Raw genomic sequence first — 25028 nt, 5'->3', positions numbered from 1 at the left:
TTTTGGAATGGGGATAGCCCCAACTGAACATCATCAGAATAGAAAGAAAATGTTACAAACATCTTTTCCTACACCATTTTATAATTTCCTCACTCCCCAAAAGGAGGTAATAGCCTTGTCTATGGGGACAAAGAGGTCCTAGTACTGTGGCCTATTGCATATTTTCCAGATGTGGCCTTAGCCACTTAAACTAAGACAGCTGCCCCACTTAGAATCATAAACTTAGTTTGCAAATAACTGTTCACACTTCAGAAAAAAAGTAGTTACAAAAAACAGTGAAAATGATGGTCCTATATGTAGACATGTAATAGTTGGAAAGACAGAAATTTCTTTTACCATAAAAGATACTTTAGCACTTTCCAAGCCAGTCCACAATGAGGACAATGTTATTTTTTAAAAATCCTATTCCTGTTGTTATTGCACATGACATATTACATTGTACTGTACAGTGTGTGGTGATGAGAAATTCCCTGCTTATTTAATTGTGATCCTTCAATGAATTTGAAAGGGAGCACTTTATTTCCATTTCTTTAATTTACTAGTTCTTTAGCTGATGATTTTATTAACTCTTGTATTTGAGAACTGATGCTTAACAAAAAAAAGGGGAAGAAAAAAAGGCCCTTGGCAGTATTGTGAAGGCCTGGAACTGAATAATGCACTTTAATAATGAGGACTAGAGCTATGGCTTTTGCTGATGGCTGTGACCGGCTCTGTGACCTGATTATGTCGCAGAGTGTCAGCAGCTGAGACACTACAAAAGGGAGCGCATCCCATCAAATCTATCTCCATTGTAATCACTCGCACTGCTGAGAGGCTTGTTAGGAGCAGGGAATCCATCAGGCCTCATTAGCACCGTTTACCATCAAGAAGCTTAAAGAGCAAATGTGTACCCTCTCATCAGAATAATGAGAACCAAAGTACTCCTATTATCTAATTGGATCAACAATGCCTCTCTATTTAGTTTTCTGAGCTACTTGTGGCTACAACACTCAAAAATTAGTTATTTTTTTGTTAAGTACCAGGGTGGACCTGTGCTTAAGATTTTTCTTATACAGAAGGTTTTCATATGTAAAGAGCAAGGCATAGGCACAATGAAGCCTGAGTTCCTTCAGGGGCATTCTTAGATTATGATGAAACAATCCCAATTAATTCACTATATAAATAAAGTGTGGACAATACAATTACACCATACATACTTAGATTTTCCTTTTAATCTTCCAGGAAACAAACTATTGCCCTCTTTATCCATAAGGCAGTTCATCATGCCAACTCTTATCATGCTACTCTTTTCTTTTCTGGCAAAATGTTATTTTGCAACATCTGAATTTAGTGCTATTTTTCTCCAGTTAGACAACTCCCGTCTTTCCAAAAGAGAAGCTAAACTTACTCAGTACCCACAGTTAAAATGTATTTGATCCTGCTGAAGTCAAGAGACATATATGAATGCAAATGATGATAATTAAGAAATTATATTCATCAACCTTGCTTTCATATTTCTGTGGCTCATTTTCTTACAAATATTATGACAACAGCCAGAGCAAACATTTCACATACTTAATAAACATAGTAAAACCAAGACAAAACTCCTGATTTTTTTTTTTCATTTGCAAAACCAGCATTAAATAGAGATTAATTGGGTTATTAAACCTCTGAAGAATCCAAGGGCAGCAATGGTGCTAGGATCCTACTGTAAGAGCAGGCTGAAGCTGAATAGGTAGACAGTCTCTCTTTGAAATCAACTGACAGGGTGTAATCTGGCAAACCTGCTACCCTGGCCTTTAAATTTAAGCCGTGAAAGCCCAGTGCTGCAAACACTTCCTGGAAAGTGCTGAGGGCAAACAGAATGTAAGCAATGTTACATGGGCCAATAGCTCTTCATAATATGCCTCTGAAAATGAAAATTTGATTTAGAGTCCTCTACCTGTACTATATCAAATGAATCAGGTGATCTAATCATATTGTTTCAATGGATTAGATGGCTTGGCTTGGTCTTGGGAAGCTCTGGTATTACAGTTCATATTGCCATCCACAGCAAAAAAAGAAAAATAAATAAACATGCCATAACTGTGAATTCAATAATTAAATAAATAACAATTATATTATATAAATTATTGTTAATATGTATGATTTTGTTACTGTAATTTTAAGAATTCCTAGACTATTGGGAATTAGGGCCATGCCATATGTCATTTAAAGGATCATTTCCCTTAAATTTGCCATGGGATCTTGGATTTGACCTAGAGCTTAATGTCTCCAGGGATTACTGATCACCATATATTTAGCTAGACAGATGGACATTTACAAGCCCTGAATTTCTGTGACAGAAACAGTGTGTAATTACAAAGATTGCATGTACCAATATTCTAGTAACTCCTCCAGCTTTATATTTGCAGGAGTGAGTTTTGGGTATTGTTGCTGTAGGACACGAAAGAAAGATGAGAGACTCCAAATATTTCAGAAGGCAAAGAGCATAGAAAAAAGCTTTATTGTCTACTTCTTACTGCTTTTTAAGGTGTTCTGATACAGACTTAACATGATTGGTGAATAGGAACAACACTTCTCTAATCCCATTGGTTAAACTGGAGAAACAGCAAAACACCACCTGGAGAAAGACTGTTTTGAGAAAGGATAGTTGTTTGCCAGGAATGCTTTGAGAAGAAACTTTCTTGAGAATTTTTTCCTTGGGAAAAAGTTAGCAGCTGCTAGCAGGCTAAAATCTCTCAGACCCAGAAAAACCAGGCCCACAGGGTATAATGCCTGTGATTCCTTGAAAGGGAAATTTTCAAAGGGCAGATTCTTAACATGGTGCAAATCTGGCTATTTAGTGACTCCAAGCAGATTATCCAGAAATGGAGTGTTTCAAATTACTATTCCTTTATGCTCCCAGGTCTGAAGAAACACCTTTCAGTTCTTGGTTAGATGCTATAATTCTATTAATTTGAAGGGAATCTAATTTAATTTCCAGAATGTAAATAATTATACTGAATAGTCCTGTTTTAAGGCAGCCTGAGAAGTGGTCTCTGAGTAATATGAGTTGATACTGAATATTATAAAACTGTGTGTTATATCACACACTTACTATCAATACTATTTTATCTATATTGTAGCAAGGTCTGCAGTACTGATTATAAACCAAGGAACATTTGCAAAAACAAGTAATAAAAAGACAACCCTTATTTAAAAGACCTATGCAGATAGTTAGATGCTGTAATTTTATTTCAACAATTGGGAAGGTTCTTCTTTTCCCTTCTCTTTCTCTGCAACCTGTGGAATTATTGGACTTTATGTCTGGAATAAACATGACTCAGCCTGAGTGAAACTTTCTTTCAGTGTTATCTTTTTGGTAGTATTTTTTTAAGGATAAAATGACATAGATTATGTTTTCTGTGGAGAACATGTAAAGGAAAAGCTATAAAAAAATTAGTCAACATTCATAGCTTCAGCTCTTACGATGAACATCTTTGGTGGCAAGTGCCTCATATGTGCATGGCGACTGTGAACCATTTGTGGAGCACAGAGGAGATAGAAACAAGCAGGCTTCTAGGTTGGAGCTGATCTGACTATGAGTTATAGGTATTATAACCAACTTTTCTCCCAAACCAATACTCCATTCCTCCAGAAATCTTAATAGGCTTTTGAGAGCTTCCATTTAAAGCTGGCTGCATAATATGATCCTTTGATGAAAAGGGATTGAAACAAGGGTTAAAGTAGACATTGAAAGGTTATTGTAGAGGGCACATTGTTCATACAATCCTCCTTTAATATGTGTGGTGTGCACCTGCGATAAGATGATTCATTAGATAAGGCCTCACTTTGACAAGCTCCATCGTTCAACCCTGGGGGTAGTGATGGAACAATTCTGCACCCACCCAGTAAATATAACAAGGTCAGCATTTTTTTTTCCTGGGACTTGGATGGTGATAGTGAAGCTCAGGAAGCATCTTTGTTCATGTGTCGTGTTTAAAAAAAAAATGGGAGGGATTCCTATAAAGTGTTGAATTTTATTTCTTAATGGGCCAAAATAAAAAACCTCACTCTTCTTCCAATTAACTAGCAGAAAATTACCAGGAGAAAAGCTGCTCTTCCTTTTTTTTCTCCTCACTAGCAAACAGTAAGAGTAGAAACTAAACTTTAGATTCATGTATCATCCAAGCTGCATCATTTCAATAAATATTTTTCAGGGCCTAATATCCACATAAAACACTGTGGGTATCACTGTATGCCCAATTTGTAGAATTTAGAATAATGACATTCAAATTACTCAGTTACCAGTTACATTGACAGATTTGTTCCAGAGAAGCAAGGCATTGTGTTAATTTTAGTCCTAATAAATGCAATAATGAAAGTGGTCACAATCTGAAAGCTACTTAAATATGCTGTATCACAGGAATTATTTTTGTATATATGGATTCAGATGCATATCTTTCTGCATCATTCTAAGACTGAAACTGAAATAGTTTGAACAAATAAACAGCTCCAAAATGTAGGTAATGCACATCTCTCTATTAGACACACTAACTTTTAAACAATGTTCAAGTTCCTGTTTGGAAAATTTTCTTTAAACCAAAATAATCTTCCAAATTTGCGCTTACAGGCTGGCATATTCATTGCAAATTGCTTAACATAGTTAATAAAAAATGCATAAGCCATTCAGATAACTCCATTCCTGATACTTCATTGCAATTTATTTTCCTTTACTAGAAATATTTAATGACTTTTAAGAAATGATGTAATACAGAAATGCCACAGAAATGCAAAAAAAGTGAAGCACAGTACTACTCAGTAAAGGTGTCTGTTATTAGGCATATGTAAGTGGAAGAAGACATGATACATTTGTTAAGAATCACAGGGTTGCTGGACTTTTAAAATACCATGGTATTCCACTACTGCGATATTTTTAAAGGGCTGAAACAAAATAAAACAAACCCTTAGCCTTTTCTAGCTTGAAAACACTCTTTAAGAGTGCCTAACTTCCCCCTGTTTCTCAGACTTTCCATTTCTTACCTTGTCTGGCAAATCAATATTTATTTATCTTCAACGTGTGCACTTTTAAATTGCTGTCATACAAACGGAACTCATTTTTGTCCCAAGATCAGCCTGCCATCAGAATTCACTGTTTGGTCCATCTTCTACTCACCTGTCCTTGTGCATTAGTGACGAGTTGGCCTGTGACCCCCTGAAGACTGGAGAGGGCGTTTCCAAAGGCCTGGGAGTTTGCTATTGAGCCCATGGCTGCTGCTGCTGCAGCTGCTGCTGCTTGACTTGCTAGTGGATTATTAACCAGCTGAAAAAAAAAAGAAATAAAAAATCATGATAAAACCCATGATAAACATTTAATGCTAACTGGATAATGTAGAAGTGATAGCACAGTAATATTTATGTTCTTTTAATGTTTTTCTTTTTACCCACTTTTTGTGCGTAAAAAAAAATTCTGCTTGAAAAGCTCAAGTTTGTGAGGTTCTTACTTCTGGGGCTGTGAAAATGAATAGTTTTTAAAAAGGAAGAGGAAATTCCATATTGATGTTAGAGAATAAAATTCCCATTTTTAACCCTATATTCTTTCTCCCTTTTGATTTTTTTAATGGAGTTATGCTTGACGTGTTTCTTTAGGCTCAAGTTGCTAATGCCACAGGTGTAGCAGCTTAGTACTGCTGTAAAGAGCCATCAGTGAAAGATTAATACTTGATTTGACTTGGAGTGGAATGTTTATTTGGGGATATTCAGAGCAGAAACTATTTTTCTCATGACCCCAAACCCAAGAAAAATCTGCAAATCCTTTTAATTTTTATCATTAAATAATTGGTCTCAAAATCTAGATAAATCACAATAGAAGACTCAACCTTGCAAGTGAGGTCAGTAGATGTAAACTAAAAATTAAAAATTCATTTGCAAAATTCGATACTAAGCAATATGCATCTTCTCAAATGTGAATGATTAGTTCCAGGACTCATAAATTTTCAGGAAATAATTCACATTGCCTGCTTTAGTCAATTCTACCTGAATGCTACGCAGAAAGCATAGAGCACGGTCACAGTTTTCACCTTAGGAGACTAGGGGAATCCCACAGAGAAACACTCCTATCTACTCCTGTGCTTATCAAGCATACAAAATGTGTTTTCTTCTGTCAGATTTAAAAGTTGTCTTGGACATGGCTTTTCCACTGGATCATTGTGAAGTTTCTATTTTCTCATCCTTTTCTGAGAAAGGACAAACTTTGAACCAAGCACACAGGGATGACAGTAAACCAAAGACGTTGGGACCCATCATCACTTGGACAGCTGTCTTGAGAGCAGAGTTCAAGAGGCTGAAAATACATTTTACAGTGGCTTTGCCTCCTAAGAATCATTGCATTATAGCAGAACTTGCAAAATACACATTAGCAGGGTAGAGCAGCCAGAAGTCTAAGGGACAGAACAGTCTAGGGACATTTTTTTTTAGACTGAGATGAAAATGCTAGAGCTAACTCAGAAAAACTTTATGTTTGAACTGAAATTAGTAGGAGTTCTAAATCCTTAGATGACTAGTAAATTATCAATCTTTTAGAAATGGAGAGTCACAAGCAGCAGTAAGGGATATACTGCATAGACAGGCTCTGCTTCAAAATAGGTAATAAAAAATTAATCAGTGATTAGTAGATGTTTTAAGCATGTTACAGATATGAGTAGTGTGTATGTTATAGACGTTTAGAAGCCCATCAATAGAAGATGTCAGATATGGTTATAATCTATGCTTATAAGAAACCTACTTGTCTGTTGGACATTGCAAAATCTACAATTGATTGGTCATACATTAAAACATCTATTAATCATTCATTAGCCTTTCATGAACTATTTATAAATGCAACCTTGATATAAAGTGTTGCTTAAAGGGATGCCTTGAGCATATCCCGTCCCTCTAGAAATTGTAAATAACTAAATAAAGATTAGTAGCCAGGCCAGACAGAAAAGATGACATTGTTTGGAAGAAATATTTCGACTTGGAAAAAATTGTTATATGAATCTCTAAAAGCAGTTCACAGCACCCCATGGCAAGAAACTCAAGGAATAAAACACAAAAGGGGAAAACTGCAATGCGTGCTTGATTAGCAGCCCTGATGAGCTGAGCGGTGAAGAGAACTGAGACCAGTACAATGACCAAAGTCCCTGAATGCAGCCTGCAAGAAATTCCACTGGCTGCACAAAGGTGTGACTGCAAAGGTAGCTGATGTACTCTTCAGTGATTTGGGTGGGTGGTGGCTGAGCACAGCAGTGTAATGCCAGAGAACAATATAAGTAAACTGGTTGGTTTTCTGCTCAAAACAATGACTTTTTTTTTATTGTCCCAATCAGAAGTTGGCAAACCCTGCTTTTTTTTTCACAGCACTTCATTGGCAGTACTGGGACTTGAAGAAATTCTCTTATAGCTGTAAATACTTGGAGAAGAAAGAGACAGCAGCAAGAGTCTAAGACTTTCAGAAAAGCCCTCCTACAATCTTATTAGCAACCCACAAATTACTGAACCTCTGATCCTACAGCATCTGACTGCAGGTATAAATTATAATCTTTGGACAGTTACCCAACATCAGCTAATAAACTACACTGGCTTCTATATTCAGGGCTTCAGAGGAGTGTAAGAACAGCTTCTTGGGAAACATAAATAAGCTTGGGCATCTGGAAACTACAAAGGGTTAAAACCTTCTAAAAAAATCAGACTATCACCTTCTAGAATCTCTTTTCCATTTTTCTGGCACCAGTTTTCAAAAAATGTACATTTTCAAATACAACAATAAAATTTAATTACAACAAACCCTGGAGACACTCAGGATTGCTTTTAGTTGCCTCACAGAGATAAGCTACTTATTAAAAATGACAGCAGAGGCTGTGATATGCATATGTACCTTGCATAGTACCTTGTTCCAGGAAAAAATACAGGGAACGGCCAAATCGCAGGGTAAAAGACTTCAAAGTGCATATGAAACCGTCCCTATCTATTCATAAGTCTGATTAAAAAGGAGAGGATGCATTTTTCTTTGAGTGTGCTGGGGAGCTGTTGACTGCAAGTTGTGCTCCATTCAATTGACCCCTTTTATATTGTGTGCAAACTGGGGATGAAGAAATACATCTCATTTCATTATGTCTGGATACCAAGATAACACATTGAATCTTCCTTTTATTTAAAAAAATAAGATCTCTAACTTGAGAGGTTTATGCAATTTCTCAGTGAAAGCTGCATCACTAAGAATATATGTTGGAAATTTTGGAAATATATTGTGAAAATCTCACAAAGGGCTCTTCCCATTTTGTTTCTTTATTTAAATAATGATTTAATTTGGAAGGCTGAGATATTTGGAGCTGTCAATTCCAGTGCCCATATCTCTTCTCCAACTCAAAACACCAGCCATAACAGCAGGTAATAGTAATCTTTGTTTAAAGTGACAGGCCAGCCCTCTCAATGACACCTCTGCTAATATCATGATTATATGAGGAAGCAAACTTCCTCTTTTTATGAGGAAGAATTTTCAATAACTGAGTAGGTTCAGTACTATAATATTTTTCTGAATTTCCAAAGCTGAACTTTTAAAGGTAAAGCATGTCTACTTTAAGTCAATAAAAGCAGATGACATTCCAGTGCAGCAAACAGAATTCATACAAATAAAACTAATCTGAGAAATTCTGGTGGATGAAAGAGGCACTGCTTACAAGATCCTAAAACTGTACCACGCAAAGCAAGAGTTTCTATGGTTAAGAAACAGTCTTCAAAGCAGCTTTCTTCAGAGCCGCAAATACTTTTTTCTTTTGTAATAATAACATCTTCCTCTTCATTTTGAAAACTAAGTTAGTATTTCATTGAACTTGCTTGTGAGAAACTGATCAAGCATTCATCTGTTGTTGAATACAAATCCAGATTTGATAACCTACACAGTAATTATACTTTTCTTTGTAAAAGGCATGTCCTACTGAACATTCAGTCTCCTGGTCTGGAAATCAAAGAGCCAGTTTTACTCATTATAATATCATTCAGTCAACAAATACAAAGAAAAAACAAGTTTTACTAGTGAAAAGTCAAGACATTTCAGGATGTCAGAGCATCACATGAAGAAATGGACATGTAACCTGAAAGGTAAAGTCACTTTATGCAATGCCAGTATATAGATCTCATGTGTTTTCTAAAGCCCTTGTGGAAGAGGCTGAGTAAAGACATGTTGCTATCTGAATGCAGCAATGGAGTATATGAAGGACATATTGCAGAGTAACTTCAGGCATAACTTCATTTTACAAAATAGTATTAGTGTTTTTCATGAAGACTGTTAAAAATCACATTTCTGGATATCTCCTAGAGATGGAATTAGTGTAGAAAAGTATTACATTTGATTAGGGACCAACAGATCTTCAGTCTCTTTTGTTCTCTGACAAACTCTTCTGTAGGGAGCGTCACACTACTAGATTAGCTGCTGAGATTATTTGCTTAAACCAATGCTTTTCAAGGGAAAACAAATATCTCTAACAGTTGAGGAGAATTCAGCAATGGCTCTCAGTCAAAAACATGCAATATTTTTCTTTTCTTCCCATAATGAGTGAAAATTCTATTCACAGAAATGAAATTTTTATCAGCATGGCTTTTGTAGGAATTTTTAGACAAGAATGTATCTGAATTTTATTGTGTTCAGCTGATGAGAGAATTACAGGTTAAAATATAGTGGAATTTATTCCCATTTTTTCTCAGTGGCTTCTGAGAGAGATTCTGGGTAGTAGTCACTGGACCTTAAGAAAAAAGACTGTTTCATACTGAACACAGGCTCCTGAGGATATTCTTGTACCTTCTTTGTTACAGTGACTAGCATTATCATCTGTATTGGGTGTAGATGGAAAGGTTTTGGTAGTGGAGCAGCTGCAGAGGAGAATGATAAAAAACCGGAGCAACAAAACAAAGGGAACAGCAAGGTCAGAGAAAGGAGGAGAAGATGTCCCACAGCAGTGAAAGCATCCCCACTGTAGCCCTTGGAGAACCCTAGAGTAGGCAAACGAATATTTCCTAATGAGAACTGTGATCTGTGGAGCATCCTTGCAGGAGCAGGGGAAAAGTGTGAAGAGAAAGGAACAAGAGAGGGGCACTATTAAGGACTGATTGTAGCTCCCCATTGAGAGTGGGCAGAGAAGTCAGGAGTGAAGAAGTGAAGTTGGGGAGAGTGGGGAGAAAAGTTGTTTTAATGCTTGTCTTTGTTTCTCACTTAACTAGCACTATATTAAAGTTAATTACCCCCAGGTTGAATCTGTTTTGCCCTCAACACTGATTGGTAAACAGTCCATCTTGACCTATGAGATTTCTCACCCCGCTTCCTTCCCCATCCACTGAGGCAATGAGTGAGTGGCTGGGTGGGCATTGTTAACCCACCACACCACTGCATGACAGTAACTAGAAACTGTATCTAGAAACAACAATACTCAAGTGTTTTCAATACCTTGATGACATAGAAGCAGAGCATTCCAACCTAGATACTCATATGCTTGGTTTCTAAACATGAGCAAATTGAGACAAAAGTGCAGTTTCCCCAAAAGTCCCCATTAGCTCTTCTGGCAAATTCTTTATGTAGTGTTAATGCTTATCTTCCTAATTGTTTTCAATACGTATATATACATGTAGAATCAGTTGATACCTCCCTGAACTTACATAAAATCTCATGGTCCCTGAAGGAATTTTTAAAAAGACACTGGAAATACTACTTCAATTGAATCCTGGGAAAGCACCTAGATACTGCAGCAATAAGTACCAAACAAATAACCATAATAATCAACAAGATCACCACTTAGCACTTATATAGAATTGTGGGTGACTGAGCTCTGTCAATTTAATTTATTTTTATGATTTTAAGTAAAATTAAGTCAAATTTTGAAAAATCCTATGAACATGCCAATCTCAAGAAAGTCAAGAGAGAATACACAGGTAACATAAACCAGAAGATGTTTCCAATTGCATCCAAAGAGGTGCTATGAGCAAACATTTTGGAAACTCTGTCTGGTTTTGTACTTATCAGTTAGATCTTTTCTTTTAACGTTGATCTTCCCCTCTATCTCTCCCTCCCTCCTTTCCTCCCTTCCCCCCTCCTTTTTTGTTTACATAATAGGATAATTACAACATTTAACTTTTGTAAATGAACATCAGCGTAAAATGTCTAATAACGTGGCTGTCATAGAGCCTAATCATGCATAACTATTTGAAAACATGTCCAGCAGGCAAATCCCAAATTATGAAAAAACATCTGTCAACATTTAGTTTTTGGACACTGTTGTGATATGATCAACCTACAAAGTGTACAATGTAGTTATTATATCCAGACTCGTCCAACAATATCTGCTTATTTCAAAAATGGTTGTAGATGGTAAAAGTTCCAAATAGGCTGCTTAGACAGACATTTTAGTATATGCACATGTATCAGAAATTTATGTGCAGCATACCGTGTAGAGACAAGGATATTGAAATATCTGAAAGCACCGACTTGACAGAGACACTTAAAATATCTGGTTCTCACAGATACTTAGTCTGCTCATTATATGCATTATTGTGGTTGAGCTATTTGCTGTCTAAATCTGTGCTGAATTTTCTATCAGAAATAAGTGCTGATAGTGGTATCACTGATGCGACATGACTTGATTCAATGCAAAGTGATGCGACCTGAGGTGATTGGAAGTATGCAGGGCTCATGTGAGCCTTGATATGATATGGATAGAAGAGGATGCACAAAATTTCTTGTAGTATCTTTGTAAACAAGGTGCTGCTAGTCAAATATGAACCAGCCTGAAAAACTGCAAGAACAATTTGCAAAATAAAAAGGATATATTTCTTATAGAGCCGTGGCAAAGAAAATAAAGAGCAGACATAATTTCCAGGTCTGTTGGACCAAACTAATGGAGAAGTGAATAATGAAGAACACATCAGGGCACAGGCTAAGAGTGAGCAGACACCATCCTAGCCACTTTAATTTCTGCTCCATTAGTGACAGATAAAGAAGAGAGGAGACAAAACTAGAAGAAAGAGATCATCACTGGGTCTAATCCTACAGGATAAATTAAATTGAAGGTGTCAGCATGTCTGAGGCTGGGTCTTATACATTTACAAAAAGAAAGAGGGAATATATTTAAACATATTTAATATCTTTAAATACAAATAACTAGAAAATGCAGATGACTGACTGCTTTAGTAGCAGTTCAGTACTTACAGACTGTCCCTAGACACCTGTCTTGTAGGTTCCTCGCTGTCCACATTTATAACTTAAAAGTTTGAAATGTTCCAGATCTATTTAAGATTGCACACACTGAACAAGATTTCAGTTAAACAGAAGCATCTTGGTTTTGTCTGATATACATGGTTTTGTCTGATTTTTTTCTGAGTTACTTTTGTGTTTACATAGTCTTTAGAATATCTAAAACTGTTTATTTCATGCAAGATGTATATGTATTGTAAACAACATTTAAATTAAATTTGGCATCTTTAATAATCCTAAATTGCATTGGTACTTATAAAAGGAATGAGTACTGAAAAAGTTATCTGTATTCTCTAGTTTTCTGAAGTAGTTTCCGTGTGTTACAAGAATGAAAGCAAAAAAGCACCTTCTAAACTTTTTGAAAGGGGCTGCAACACAATTCATTTCACATTGATTAGTTTCTTGGTTCCTGTGTTTGTCTATTTTAGAATGATTTATCCAGCTTCTGAAAGATGCTTTCCCTACAAGAAAAATGGTTACTTCAGGGTTCCCTCGCTGCTAAAAAACCCAGACTCTTATCAAAAGGAAATTGCCATCTGTCTTTTTGGATAACAGCCCAGCACTCGGGTCTCAGTGATCTCTGTAGAAAGTATGTCAACTGTGAGACACACCAAATTAATCTCCTTAATCTAAAACATTTATTTGCCTTTAATTTGAATTTATGAATGGCATGTGCACATGGAAATATGATCATTTGCATATATAAATGTTAAAAATGTAATGTGAGGTCATACCATGTTAATACGACACTTCATGTTAAGTATTTGAGAAAATATTTCTGAAAGTCTTGTTCTACAATACAATATGCAGTCTTAGCATGTATGCCTGGAACTTTATTTTATTCAAATATTCATATTAAAAAAACAAACTTCAAGATACAGACCTTGTCTTTTGCCCTTTCAAGAATAAATCCTACTTAATACTTAGGGACACATTGTTAACTGAGAATATATATAAAGCTTCTTTTAAAATTCTGTGTCAGCTGCTCTGCAAAGATCCTAATTTTTGAAGCTGGAAATACGTCTGGATACTTTGGTTTATTTGTAATGTAATAGCATCACCAAATAGTTTTGTTTTCATGTAAGCTAAGTGCTTACCTTGAATTTTTGTTGACTTGAATGTGAACAAGATCAGATCTAAAACTGTATGTGAAATATTTTTCTTTTCACTACTTTCAGCTCCAAACTGGACCTTACTCGATGCACTGATATATGATACAAAGTTGAAGGACAATACAAATAGCTCCTGAGTGCAGTAGGAAGATTTCTGTCAAAGATACAAGTCAGTCCAAAATCTGAATCTGGTTCTTAATATAAGTATCTAGAAAACTGGAAGGATTTAATTCTCTGTGTTTATATCAATTCACCCCAAAGTCAAAATGACATAAACACCAGAATTGATATCATGGGTTTGAGAAGTGCTCTCTGTTTTCCAGGTTTTGTGGAGAAAAAAAGTCAGTTGAGGCACTGATTTTTAATTAGATATTTGAGTTGTGCTGAAATCTCAATATATAAAGTAAGATTTGAGAAGTATGAATAAAGTTGAAGAAAATATTCAGTTTGAAAACCTTGACATCAAACAACATTTCCAATAAAATAAATATGAGATGTGAATGATAGCCACTGAAACAACTAAGCTGAGTCAAAGTTTATGAAAGGGAAGAAAGCATGTAAAAAAAGATTTTGGGGATCTTCTAGCAGGATACTGTTAATATTTTCTGTTAGAACCCTTTTTTTCACTTTAGTACACTTCTGAATGCCCAGTGGTGGACTGGAAGTGTGATTTTGTTTGACTCTTTCCTGTCTGTCAATGGGAAGGTTACTGCTGCTACTCCTTTTCTAAAGACAGAACAATAAACACCTCTGAGCCTCCTTGCCATGACCACTATGTGAGCATATTGCATCTTAGATGGTAGCAACCCTCTGCCACATTCATATTTTAATAGCTTACTTTGAGGATAAACATACTAGAAGACACTAGATAACACAATTTGAAGCCTCTGTTTATAATACACACATACATCCAGTGTTGTCTTTTTCACCAGCAGTCCTGCTCTGTAGATAGAGTTACATGTAAATTGGTGATAGTTGTGTATTTAACTTGCCAAAAATTGTGCCCTCAATGCAGCTGCTCTAGAAGGAGAAAGGCAGAAGGGTTATTATGCAGCCACGTATCTAACATATGTTACATTCGCAGCCACATGTGTAACTTTTCTGCAGAGAGCATTCTTTCCTCTCAGGCCCTTCTGTTGCATTTGCCGTCATCAAGAAACCTGCTCCCAAAAATGAAGAGTAAGTCCTGCTCCAGAAACAGCACATGCATGCAGTGTTGAGCTGGGCCATGCTCAGCATCAGCTGGGCAATTTCAGATTTCATTTTATTAATGTTCTTCTAAGAAGTATAGAGGATGTTTTAAATTTTTAACTGCTTTAAAAACTTTTTAAATTTGATTGGTTGACTTTTTGTTTGTTTGTTGGTTTGGTTTTTGTTTTTGTTTTGTTTTCATAATCCATCCATGTCTCACCTTTCATGTGATTCCTCCCTGGGTTTTTCCTTTTTGGAATGGGCATAATTATTATTATTATTTTTTTCTAATGTGATAGAACCCCTTTCTGCTTTTACCTATTTGACTCCTTTTCTGTGATCTCTTATCTCCAGTATCAGCTACTTTGCTCATGTCATTCTGAATCTGGTCACAATAGCTTTTCTGCATGGGGGTTCACACTGAGCTGCAAAAGAAGCAGTGAATCTACTGTATCTGTAATGCTGCCATATTAATTCCTAATCAATTTCAAACCCATATTTGAAACTCATATATTTCACCTCAGCAAAATCAAAATAACATCAAGTTGCCAAGAGCAAATGAAACTTGAAAATATAATTAAAAACATATAGGCTAGGAATGTATTGTTTCTGAGGTCTTTGCAATTGTCACTGTGCTAGGCACTATAAATTGATGGCAAGAGGGTATATGAAACTGAGATCCTCTTATAACAAAAGCATATTGCTTGAGGTAACAGAAGAACTCTCAGATGAATGTGAGTGATGACTGCAAGTAGAAACTGCATAATTTTTTTTCCTGCAAGGATCAGTTCCAAATTTGTTAAAATTTGATGCTGAAATCCTGTAAAAACTGCTTAGTTAGCCTTCATGTAATCCTAACGCAGTCCTGGGTAAATTCAAGAGAGTTTGTACTAGCATGTTCTTGTGACTGTCATTTTTCTATTTCATAGATAAAGTTATGGTGTAACCTTATACTCCAGGTTATACATGTCATTACATAAAATCACATACCAACATTAGTTTATGCCTATAGTGATATTACTGCATTTTAAACAAAAGACATAGCAAAGTTTAGCTCCTATCATCCTCTCCTTTTTTTTTTTTTTTTTTTTTTTTTCATGAAAACAGAATGTCAAAAATAATGCCTATGTTATTACTCAGTATCTGCTGCTGGCTGGATGCATAGCCTGGGGAAAGTCTAATTACCATTTACAATAAATAATTTCCTCCATATTTATTATCAATGAAAATCTACTCATAGACATTCAGCCAAGGAATTCTGCTATACAGGCAAAAATATGTACTATCTTTCAACAGCAGCTCAGCTTACAACCTGAATGTCTGTAGCTTTTTCATTAAATTCATTATTGCCTTATTGTACCTAGACTCTTGTTCTTCCATAAGGCACTGTCAATAGACAGACAGATGAATTTCTTCATGTTCTAAGTATTTTCTACTTTTATCTGTTGACCAGATTCACAAAATATTTATGGGCCCTGTAGCAATTCTTGTGCTTTACAAAACAAGGGATTATTTTGGTGCTAAAAATAACATAAGTTCCAAGTTCTTGGTCTGATTCTCATTTCTCTCTACCAGAATATAAATCTGATCTAATTTTAATGAGATCAGCAAAGCTGCAATTAGTTAAAGCAGAGAAACTACTGTCAGAATTAGTCCCTTCAATTTCTTATGGAATTCAAACCTGCAGTAAGGGGGAGGGGAAATGATTCTTTCCCTTGAAATACTAAAGTTAGCTAATTACACTGATATTGTATTTAAATCAAATAGTCTCACCAAAAGCCTGTGTTTTTTGTCATTTTGGTTATTTGGGGTTTTTTTGGTGGTTTGGTTTTTTTGTTGTTGTTGGGTTTTTTGTTTGTTTTGGTTTGGGTTGGGGTTTTTTGCGTTTATGCCTCTATAAACTAGAGAAGCATTAATGTCAGAAGTCAAAACACTGACACCTATAGCTGTGAAACTAATGGATTTCTCAGTTTGTGGACTGAAAAATTTCCCTGAAACACCCTATTCACCCCCTTAAAAACAAACAAACAAAAAACCCCAGTAACAAAACACAGTCCAGGCAGACCTGGAGTGGGAAAAAATTGAAAATAAATAAAATTCAGGTCACTTGAAACATTCAGTTTAGGCCAAAATGGTTTCTTGAAAGGAAATATAAAATGGATCACTCTCACAGATGGGTGTTATAGAAATTGAGTGGAAATACTTGACTTCAAAAAATCATTCTTATATGCCTTTTCTTAATCTCATCCATTTTGGGTTGGGAGGAACATATACATCCACCTAACTATTTGCCAAAATATACCTTTGGAAATGGTGAAGTGGAGACCTCTTTGCAGTCACTGGTAGTGGAGGATGCTACTGGTAATTGTCAGTAAAAGGGATAAGTCAAGGGTCAGAAATGTTTTTTGCAGACAACCTAGTCAGACAGTGCTGCTGTCCTAATGCACCTCCAACATGTCAGAAACTGTGATGAACTCAGCCTGAGTGCAATTAAGACAGAACTGTTTTGCTATGCCTATCACATTTGTAATACCTGTTCAGGCAGTAAAGCAAATTCTACCTCTAAAATATGATATATGTGCTGTTTGCTTTTCAAACTTAAAGCTAAATATATTCCATTAGAAAAGAAATTTCACAGAAGGCGCTCATATACTAGAAACCATGTCAGGAGAAGAAAGATGAGCAAAAAAGGGCTAGCCTAGTTTTAAGTATGTATTAAGTGAACATAAAACAAGGGTGCAGTTATTCTGTCCTGAATTGTGTCCTCTTTCAACAATGGGAATCAGGAGGCAGGTAGGAATCTGAGTTTCACCTCAAAGAGACAGACAAGGACTATGACCTGCAGAAGACCTGGTGATCATCAGCCAGCTAGAAAAGGCAAACAAGCTCAAGTCTAAATCAAACCAGAAATTGCTGTTTTTGCATGGGTCAAGGAATCAGTTTTTTAGTTGTAGCAGCATGAAAGCAACTTGAATGTGCTTCTTTTTCCTGAAGACTCTGAGACCACTGAGCATAGCAGGTTGCTAAGACATCTAAACCAAGATCTTCATGGGAAGAGGGACTAAGGTCCATTTGCCATGTTCACCTGTACTCAAGGTTTTGCTGGCATTTCCAGTTCTTAATCCTATACTAGGGAATATCAGAAGGCTTCTTTTCCCCATTGGTCTGACAAAGACTTAATTTAAAGCAGATTTACCTGATATACCGCTAGAACACCAAAGTATTGCCTTTGATTTCAAGAAAATTACATTCCTTATTTAAATCAATATGGTGAAATCAGATCTCTCTCTCTCTCTTTGTTCCTAATATTCATCCAAAAGTAACATTGCTCTTAAGAGCCATCAATGCAACAGTAGTCCCACAGAGGTCAGTGTAATTGCACCAGTTTAGACCAATGAAGAATTTAGTGCATTGATGCTGGCATGTGAAAAATAAATCAGAAACTTTATGGATATTAAAAACAGTGTTAAAATAGGGTGTTTTATACAGTAATTATAAGGTTATTTCTCAGTAATACAATCGACCAAGGGCAAAAATGTATCTTTTATTGCTGCCTATGATGGTAATAATTCTCCCTGGCATCTGTAAAACCAACAATAGCTTTTCATTGATTTTGCTTAAAAGGAAAGTTCAGGGTTAGAAAATAAGTATTTCATGTGGAAACAAGAAAAACTTTCCAAAGTATATGTGATGGAAATAGTAATAATTATGTTTGAGAAGGAAGGAAGTCTTGTGATTAGGGTCACTGGGTAAAGATCTAAAAACCTCACCAGGGGTCCAATTCTTCCATGTATTTCCATTTCTTTAATTTCCTGCCTGAAAAAATAAAATAAATAATAAATTTCTCTTTCTTTCTTTCTCATTGTTTGCTTCTTTTCTCATTAGATAATACATCTGCCAGCCCATCAACACTGGTTTACATATGCACATGCACCAAACTGCAGCAAGATCAAAGATAAAACAGATTTTCTTATTTCAGGTTAAATCTACGTATGGAATACATTTTTCTGTTTACTACACAGTACACATTGATCTATGTATTAACCTAGTATTTTTAGCCACTGCCATAATATATATCCAGGTAATAATAGTGGAGGCCAAAAACCCCTCTGAGGTACAGAAATGAATGAACATCTAAGTCACTAGCAAAGCTGTTCACAAAATGTAGGGTTTTAGCTAAGAAGCAGGAAAATGGTAAAAATAACTACAAGAGACTATTTCAAAGTGGAGACTGACTTTACATAGGGAAATGGTAAATCCAGGAGACCATTCTACATAATTTTGGATCTGCTGCTCTTTATAAGTTAACTGATTAAAGTTTGTTAGTTTACATTATCAGAGCACCCTGCATTAAAGAAAGACTTGTCTTGGCTCTGAAATTGTGATCTGATAACCTATGTATTATTTTGAAAATGCTAATTTTATCACTAATGTTCTAGACACTTTTTGTGAGATAAACCAATTAGACAGGTTAACACTGCAATTGTGGGGAAATTCCCAACGCATCCTAGCATTCCTTTTGGTTTTCTATTTATTCACACTCTTGTAGTCACATATGTCACATATGATACTTTGTTTTATCAAGTCCTATATTAAAGTGAAGGACAGTAACTCAAATAATGCCAACCTGAGCTCTAGACCTAACAGTCTATCTCATTAAGCAGAAAAGATGACTCACTCGTATAAATGACCTTCATCTGTAGCTGTTAAACATAACGAAATCAGGAAAGAAAACTGTCTGTCAAACTACAAGAGCTGTACTACAGAGTACTACAGGCCCCTTGTTTATGATTAGCACTAACTGGCCCCCATTTGGTGGACAGAGATGAGTGGCCATGGATGCAAGGCCTCATTGACTCATCTGTGCAAGTGGCTGATGTGAAGAAGAAGGGTTGAGGATACAGTGGGCAGCACTAGGGAGCTCTTGTCCTGCACCTTGTTTTGCCTTCAGTTGGAGCTGCTTCCATGTCAGCCAGCTCCCTAAACCACTGGCAGTGTCGTGGGGATGGCTCTTGTCCCAGGAGGGATGGCCCTAATTGGCCTGATTTGAGGCTTGGTTTTGGTAGGGTTTTTGTGCGTCTTCTGAGCAGATACTACAATCTGCAATCTTACACCCCTTCAGGGTACTCTCACCACTCAAGACAGTTTTGCTTCCTTGCCACAACTTGTTCTTTGATCAGGGAAAGAGGCTGCAGAGTCAATAAAAACTATATACTACTGCATGCTATCCCATAGTCTGAGCACAGAATGCCCCTGAATTTTCAAAATATATTACTTAGTCAGAACCAAAATTGGAGGTGGTGCCTTATTCAGGGGAACTCAACAGATGATATGAGGGCAACTCAAGTTAAGAATCTTCCCTCACAGCTGAGATGAATGTCTAGTGCTTACTACCTATTCTTCAAAAACGTCCTGCTTTGGATGTGTAAAAATAAAGACGTTGGGAAAAATGTGCATAATCAAATTATTCTTGAGCTACTCTTCACCTCAAAAAGGAGGTGAAAGTTTGGAAAAACTGGCAGAGCTGGAGGCCTAGTCTTTACTTACACCAATATAAGAAACAACAACACTATAAATTTGGACGCTTAAAAGTAAAAATAGATGGACAAATAATCAAATTATAGTATTATGGAACAAAAATGCAGTAACAAAAAGAAAGGAATGCCATGGTACATGGAACACTTGTATTTTCCAAACCTGTATGAACAACCTCCCTGAAGGCAAATTACAAAAGAAAACAGGCATTAAAGGAAAAAAAAAGAATATATGAAAAAGAAACTGAAAAGCAATTTCAGGTGAGTTGGTTGCCTTCAGTATGCTTTTCAGAGACCTGGAAGTCTGTGACTCTGAGAGTGTGCATGCTGTGTATATATAGAAATATATGCTGTAAATAAGAAATATGCAAGAGAAAATTCATTAAACATAAGATTGCTCCATAAATTTTAATGAACAAATAACACCCTACAATGGACTACCTGCTAATTAAGGTGATAGGCTGTATCAAAACAAACCCAAGAAATATGCCATGTATACATTTTGGAATGTTCTCATTGCCCAAGCAGAACACTATTAAAAAATGTATAGAGGTTGTATAGAGGTTAATCTCACCAAAGATAAAGAAAATTAAAGGTCTTTAATTTTATTTGCAGAAGCAAAGCACCATTGAGTTAATAAAAGAAATAAATAATTCTAACATATCAGCACAAGAGTTCTGAAACATAAAAATTGGAATCACAAGAATGACTATTGAAATAATTACATTATATCAGACACATGACATACAACATATCATAAATCCACTAAATTCTAGGTTAGGAATAGAAGAGAGAAGACTATAGGTAAATCAAAACACTTATGTATTTCTGTCATCTTTTCTGCATCTCATGAAGCCTATACAGCAGTCCTGCTGTGCAGAAGATCTAGGAGAAGAGATGATAGGCATATATAAGTCACTGTATGAGAGATGAGACTTTAATCTACTTGTGACAATCTTCAAAACATGCAGTCTTTTTGACTAGTGTTCTTTTTAGTTTACAAAATAGTGTCACAACTATTCTGATATAACTTACATTAGTTTAGAAGAATAAAACTTGCAGTAATGCTCCTCTGAAGCCCATATTCTGACATAAAGCTGTAAAAATAGCCTGTGTTATAATACAGTTAGTCCATGCTGTAGTCACACTTTTGTCTTCCTGTCTGTTTGGGGAATACACAAATACCTACAATCTTATGCCGAAGTTACCAAGCCTTCATCATCTCTAAGGGAAACAGATGGTCTTGGGGGTAATCCAGACCTTACAAGACCCTTTTCTGAGCTGTCTTCCATGAAGATGCTTTTTTCACTGACCATTGTGGATGCTGAACATGAGAAGTCAGGCAGCAGCACAGTGTCTGTGGGAAACTAAGTCACACAGATTTCTCATAGTGGCCTGAGATATTGTGGCCTGAGAAATAGGAAGGAGGATTTTAAACAGTCCTTGGAGAAAGTAAAACAATCCTTGCAGGTGTTGTTTGTCTCCCTGTTGTTTATTTGCAAGAAATGAATGAGGGGTGTTGTTCCTAACTGTCCAATGATGGTAATGTATTAGTTTGCTGTCCAATGAAGTTTTACTCCATCAGAATTGTCAATAAAAGAATGTTTCAAAGAGTAAAGATCACTCTCACTTGCTAATATGCCTGACAGTCTGTGTGTCTTTTCTACTGCCATTCCTAATCAGAGCGACAGCCCATGGGAGACATCTAAACATACATCTAAGTGCCTTGGTTGGGTGGCATGTACCAAAGGCAAGCAACAAAGCATGCATCTTGTACAAGGACACATTGCCAATGGAATTTTGCGGCTTTCCTAGTTTTTGGACACACTGCACACCAAATCCCATTGCCTGTCTTTGGGTATGTGTATGCATTACTTGGCAATTTAGATTTGAGTCAAGAGTGGTAAGAAACCTGCATTAAGGGCCTACCTCTGAATACTAACTATATGGGACTGTACAGTCTAGGTCCCAAATGACACGTTTAAGTGAAGTGATCATTAAGTTAAATGACAGCGTAACTATCTCTGCATCTAGAGCAAAATGATAGATTCAGGACCTTGCAGCTCTTATCTTCAGGAAACTGTGACAAGTCTCTGAGCATGTACACTGATTTCTTTTAATGAAAACTAACTGTAAAGAGCAGCAATGTAGAAATGCTAGAAATGCTTGCCCAGGCTACAAAAACGATAGAATGTAGACTGCTTGCCTTGGCAGTGCTAACATGGTATTCCCCTTCTCCCTAGTTTTAATTCACTCTAGTTATCTTGAGTATAGCAATATGGAACACAGACCTCTGCCCCAGCTTCAGTACTGTTGCACAATTCTGTATCACACAGGACAAGCCCAAGAGCCAAGGTACAAAAAATATGCTGTTCTGCTTAAACTGTGCTTCCCTTTAACCACATGCTCACTTCTCATGAACAATAAAGGTGCTGTCCCAAAAGCAATCCAGTTACAAGGAAAGTGTTAGGAAATTTAACAAGATTTTAACTGTTTTTAACAAAAGAGTACACGAACCTCTAATAAAATAATTAAAAATTGACCCTTCGATTATTCTTAAGTCATTGCTCTTCACTGAGTATCCCTGGTTGGCTGTGATCCTGTTTGTGAGTTTTGTCTGGGGTGAAGTTAATTTTCTTCACAGTAGATAGCATGGGATTATGTTTTGGATTTGTGCTGAAAACTGTTGATAAGGCAGAGGTGTTTTAGTTATTGCTGAGCAGTGCTTGCACAGAGATGAGGCCTTTTGTGTGTCTCACACTTCCTCACCAGGGAGTAGACCAGGGGTGCACAAGAAGTTGAGGGGCACACAGCTGGGACTGCAACTGACCAAAGGGATATCCCGGTACTCTATGGCATCATGCTCAGCAATAAAAGGTGTGGGAAGAAGGAAGAAGAGGGGATATTCAGAGTGATGACATTTGTTTTCCCAAGTCACTGTTACATGTGATGGAGCCCTGCTTTCCTGGAGATGGCTGAGCACCTCCCTGTCTGCTGGAAGTGGTGAAATAAGTGTTTGTTTTCTTTTGATTGTGCTCACAGCTTTTGCTTTACCTATTAAAGTGTCTTTATTTAAATCCACAAACTTTCACCTTTACACTTCATTTATTTCCCCCATTCCATTGTGGGGTTTGAGTGAGTGGCTGCGTGGGGCTGGAATTAAATCACAACATCCTGTTTTCTGCAACTGTTGTACTTTGCAATACTACACTGCAAAGTCCTGATGTGCACACCACCTAAAGTGCACAAAAAGTCCTGATGTACACACTACCTAACTCTGCCTTTGCTTTTAAGTTTTATTTATAAGAAAAAAAGGAAAAAAAATTATAAAACTCTCTCTCTAAAAACTTTTAAAGAAGGGTCAATAATCTCTCTGTGAGTTCATTAAATGCTCAAAAACAAACCAATGAAATAATTCATATAAATCAGCTGATGAAGATCAAATAACATTCTATTTCAGAGAGAATACAAAATAATCCTACAATCTTTGGGATGCTGCTTTAATGTAGACTCCTTTCAAGAACTTTAGAAACTAGCCTTCAAACTGTAATAGCCTGTAGAACACTGTAAACAGCTTATTTTAGACAGAAATCACATCACTTCTAAAATAGGGTTCATGTACCGACCAGCAATCAAATAGGGTGAACCAACTGAGTAACACAGAGGAAGTTTTCCCCTAAGGTTTCAGCTTTTCTTAGAAGATTAAGGTCCACAAACTCCATTTTTTCAACTAATATATTATCTATAAAGGGTGGTCTCTTGCTAGTTGGCTCATCATTGTGCCAAATCCTAGCACTTTAAAGTACATCTATTCAATAGCTAGAAATTATTGGCCGGAAAAGAAGAGAAAACATCTGCCTATAATTAATCAAAAAATGGGATTTTTTCCCCATCACTACTTTCTTACATAGAAAAAAAAAAAAAGATTCAAATACTCTATATTAGAAAAAGAATTTGCTTTATTGTAGTGTTGTGAAAAATCCATTAATCAAACTGAAAGGTAAAGAAATTGCATTTTTACCTTTGTAATGTTTTAATATGGGATTCTTCTATTAAGAAACATATTTTAGGACACTTTCTCAGAGATTGATCCTTACTTAGGAACTCAGAAAATCTTGGTCCTAGTGCCTCTCAGGCTCTCTAAGTGACCTTGGTCAAGCTAGTTAATCTCCTACTAACTCATTTCTCCATCTGTAAAGTGGAGATAATTGTAATTCCTTTGTCTTGCTTGTCTGCTAAGACAATGTGTTTGGGAATAGGAAATGTTACAGACTGTGCCCATACTTCATGTAGCCCAGTGGCCATAGCCTGTCTTTCTAGATCCTTTCCTAACACCTGCTCCTACTCTGCCTCTTTTTTATCAATTTCATCTTTGTTTTGCAGGAGCAGAGGGAGCTCTGAACTGCTCTAGGATGGTAAAAGTCAACACCCAGTCTAACTGCTGATCACCGTGATTTGGTTCTGATGCTCCAGTAAGGCACTGTGTCATGGAGGGTAGGCAAAACTAGTGTGCTAAAATACAGACTGACTAAGGTGTAAGAGAAGCCTGGATAAGGAAACATCTTTGAAAAACATAGTTTTTAAAGCTGTGTTTTCTTTAGTTTTTTTAAAATCAGTATTACTTGGAATCATACTCAGCCAAGTTGGGGCAATAATTCATGTTTAATAGATTTATTTAGTTTATTTTTATTTTCAGTGTTGTCTGTATTGGTAAAAAGGAACTATGTGTATTTCAAAAAGATTAAATTAATGGCAGAATGAAAAAGGCAGCAAACAATAAAGCTTCCTTGACAGTTGGAAGAGGAATAAGTGCTGTTGGTTTCATTAGAGATTCAGAAATCTCCAAATGCTGCAACAAGTAGAGTGGGGGACTGAGAGCAAGTCTGGCTGTTGATGAACAGCAGCAAGTAATGCTACCCCATGCTTTATACTTTAATCCTTTTCACCAAAGGT

At 36.3% G+C, this 25028-nt stretch overlaps 1 protein-coding gene across 4 annotated transcripts in view; it reads right to left on the bottom strand.

Moving 5' to 3' along the window:
• The window catches only part of POU6F2 (POU class 6 homeobox 2), a 281035-nt gene that overhangs the window by 62991 nt on the left and 193016 nt on the right, over positions 1 to 25028 (bottom strand). For all 4 annotated transcript variants that reach the window (XM_083871982.1, XM_083871984.1, XM_083871981.1 and 1 more), the window contains one exon: positions 5138 to 5284. In XM_083871982.1, coding sequence (XP_083728108.1) covers positions 5138 to 5284 — 147 coding nt within the window. The remainder of the gene's footprint in view (positions 1 to 5137; positions 5285 to 25028) is intronic.

This window comes from Zosterops lateralis (genome assembly GCF_965231275.1).
Source record: "Zosterops lateralis genome assembly, chromosome: 1".
NCBI classification, from domain to species: domain Eukaryota; kingdom Metazoa; phylum Chordata; class Aves; order Passeriformes; family Zosteropidae; genus Zosterops; species Zosterops lateralis.
This window is presented reverse-complemented; position numbering and strand designations above follow the sequence as displayed.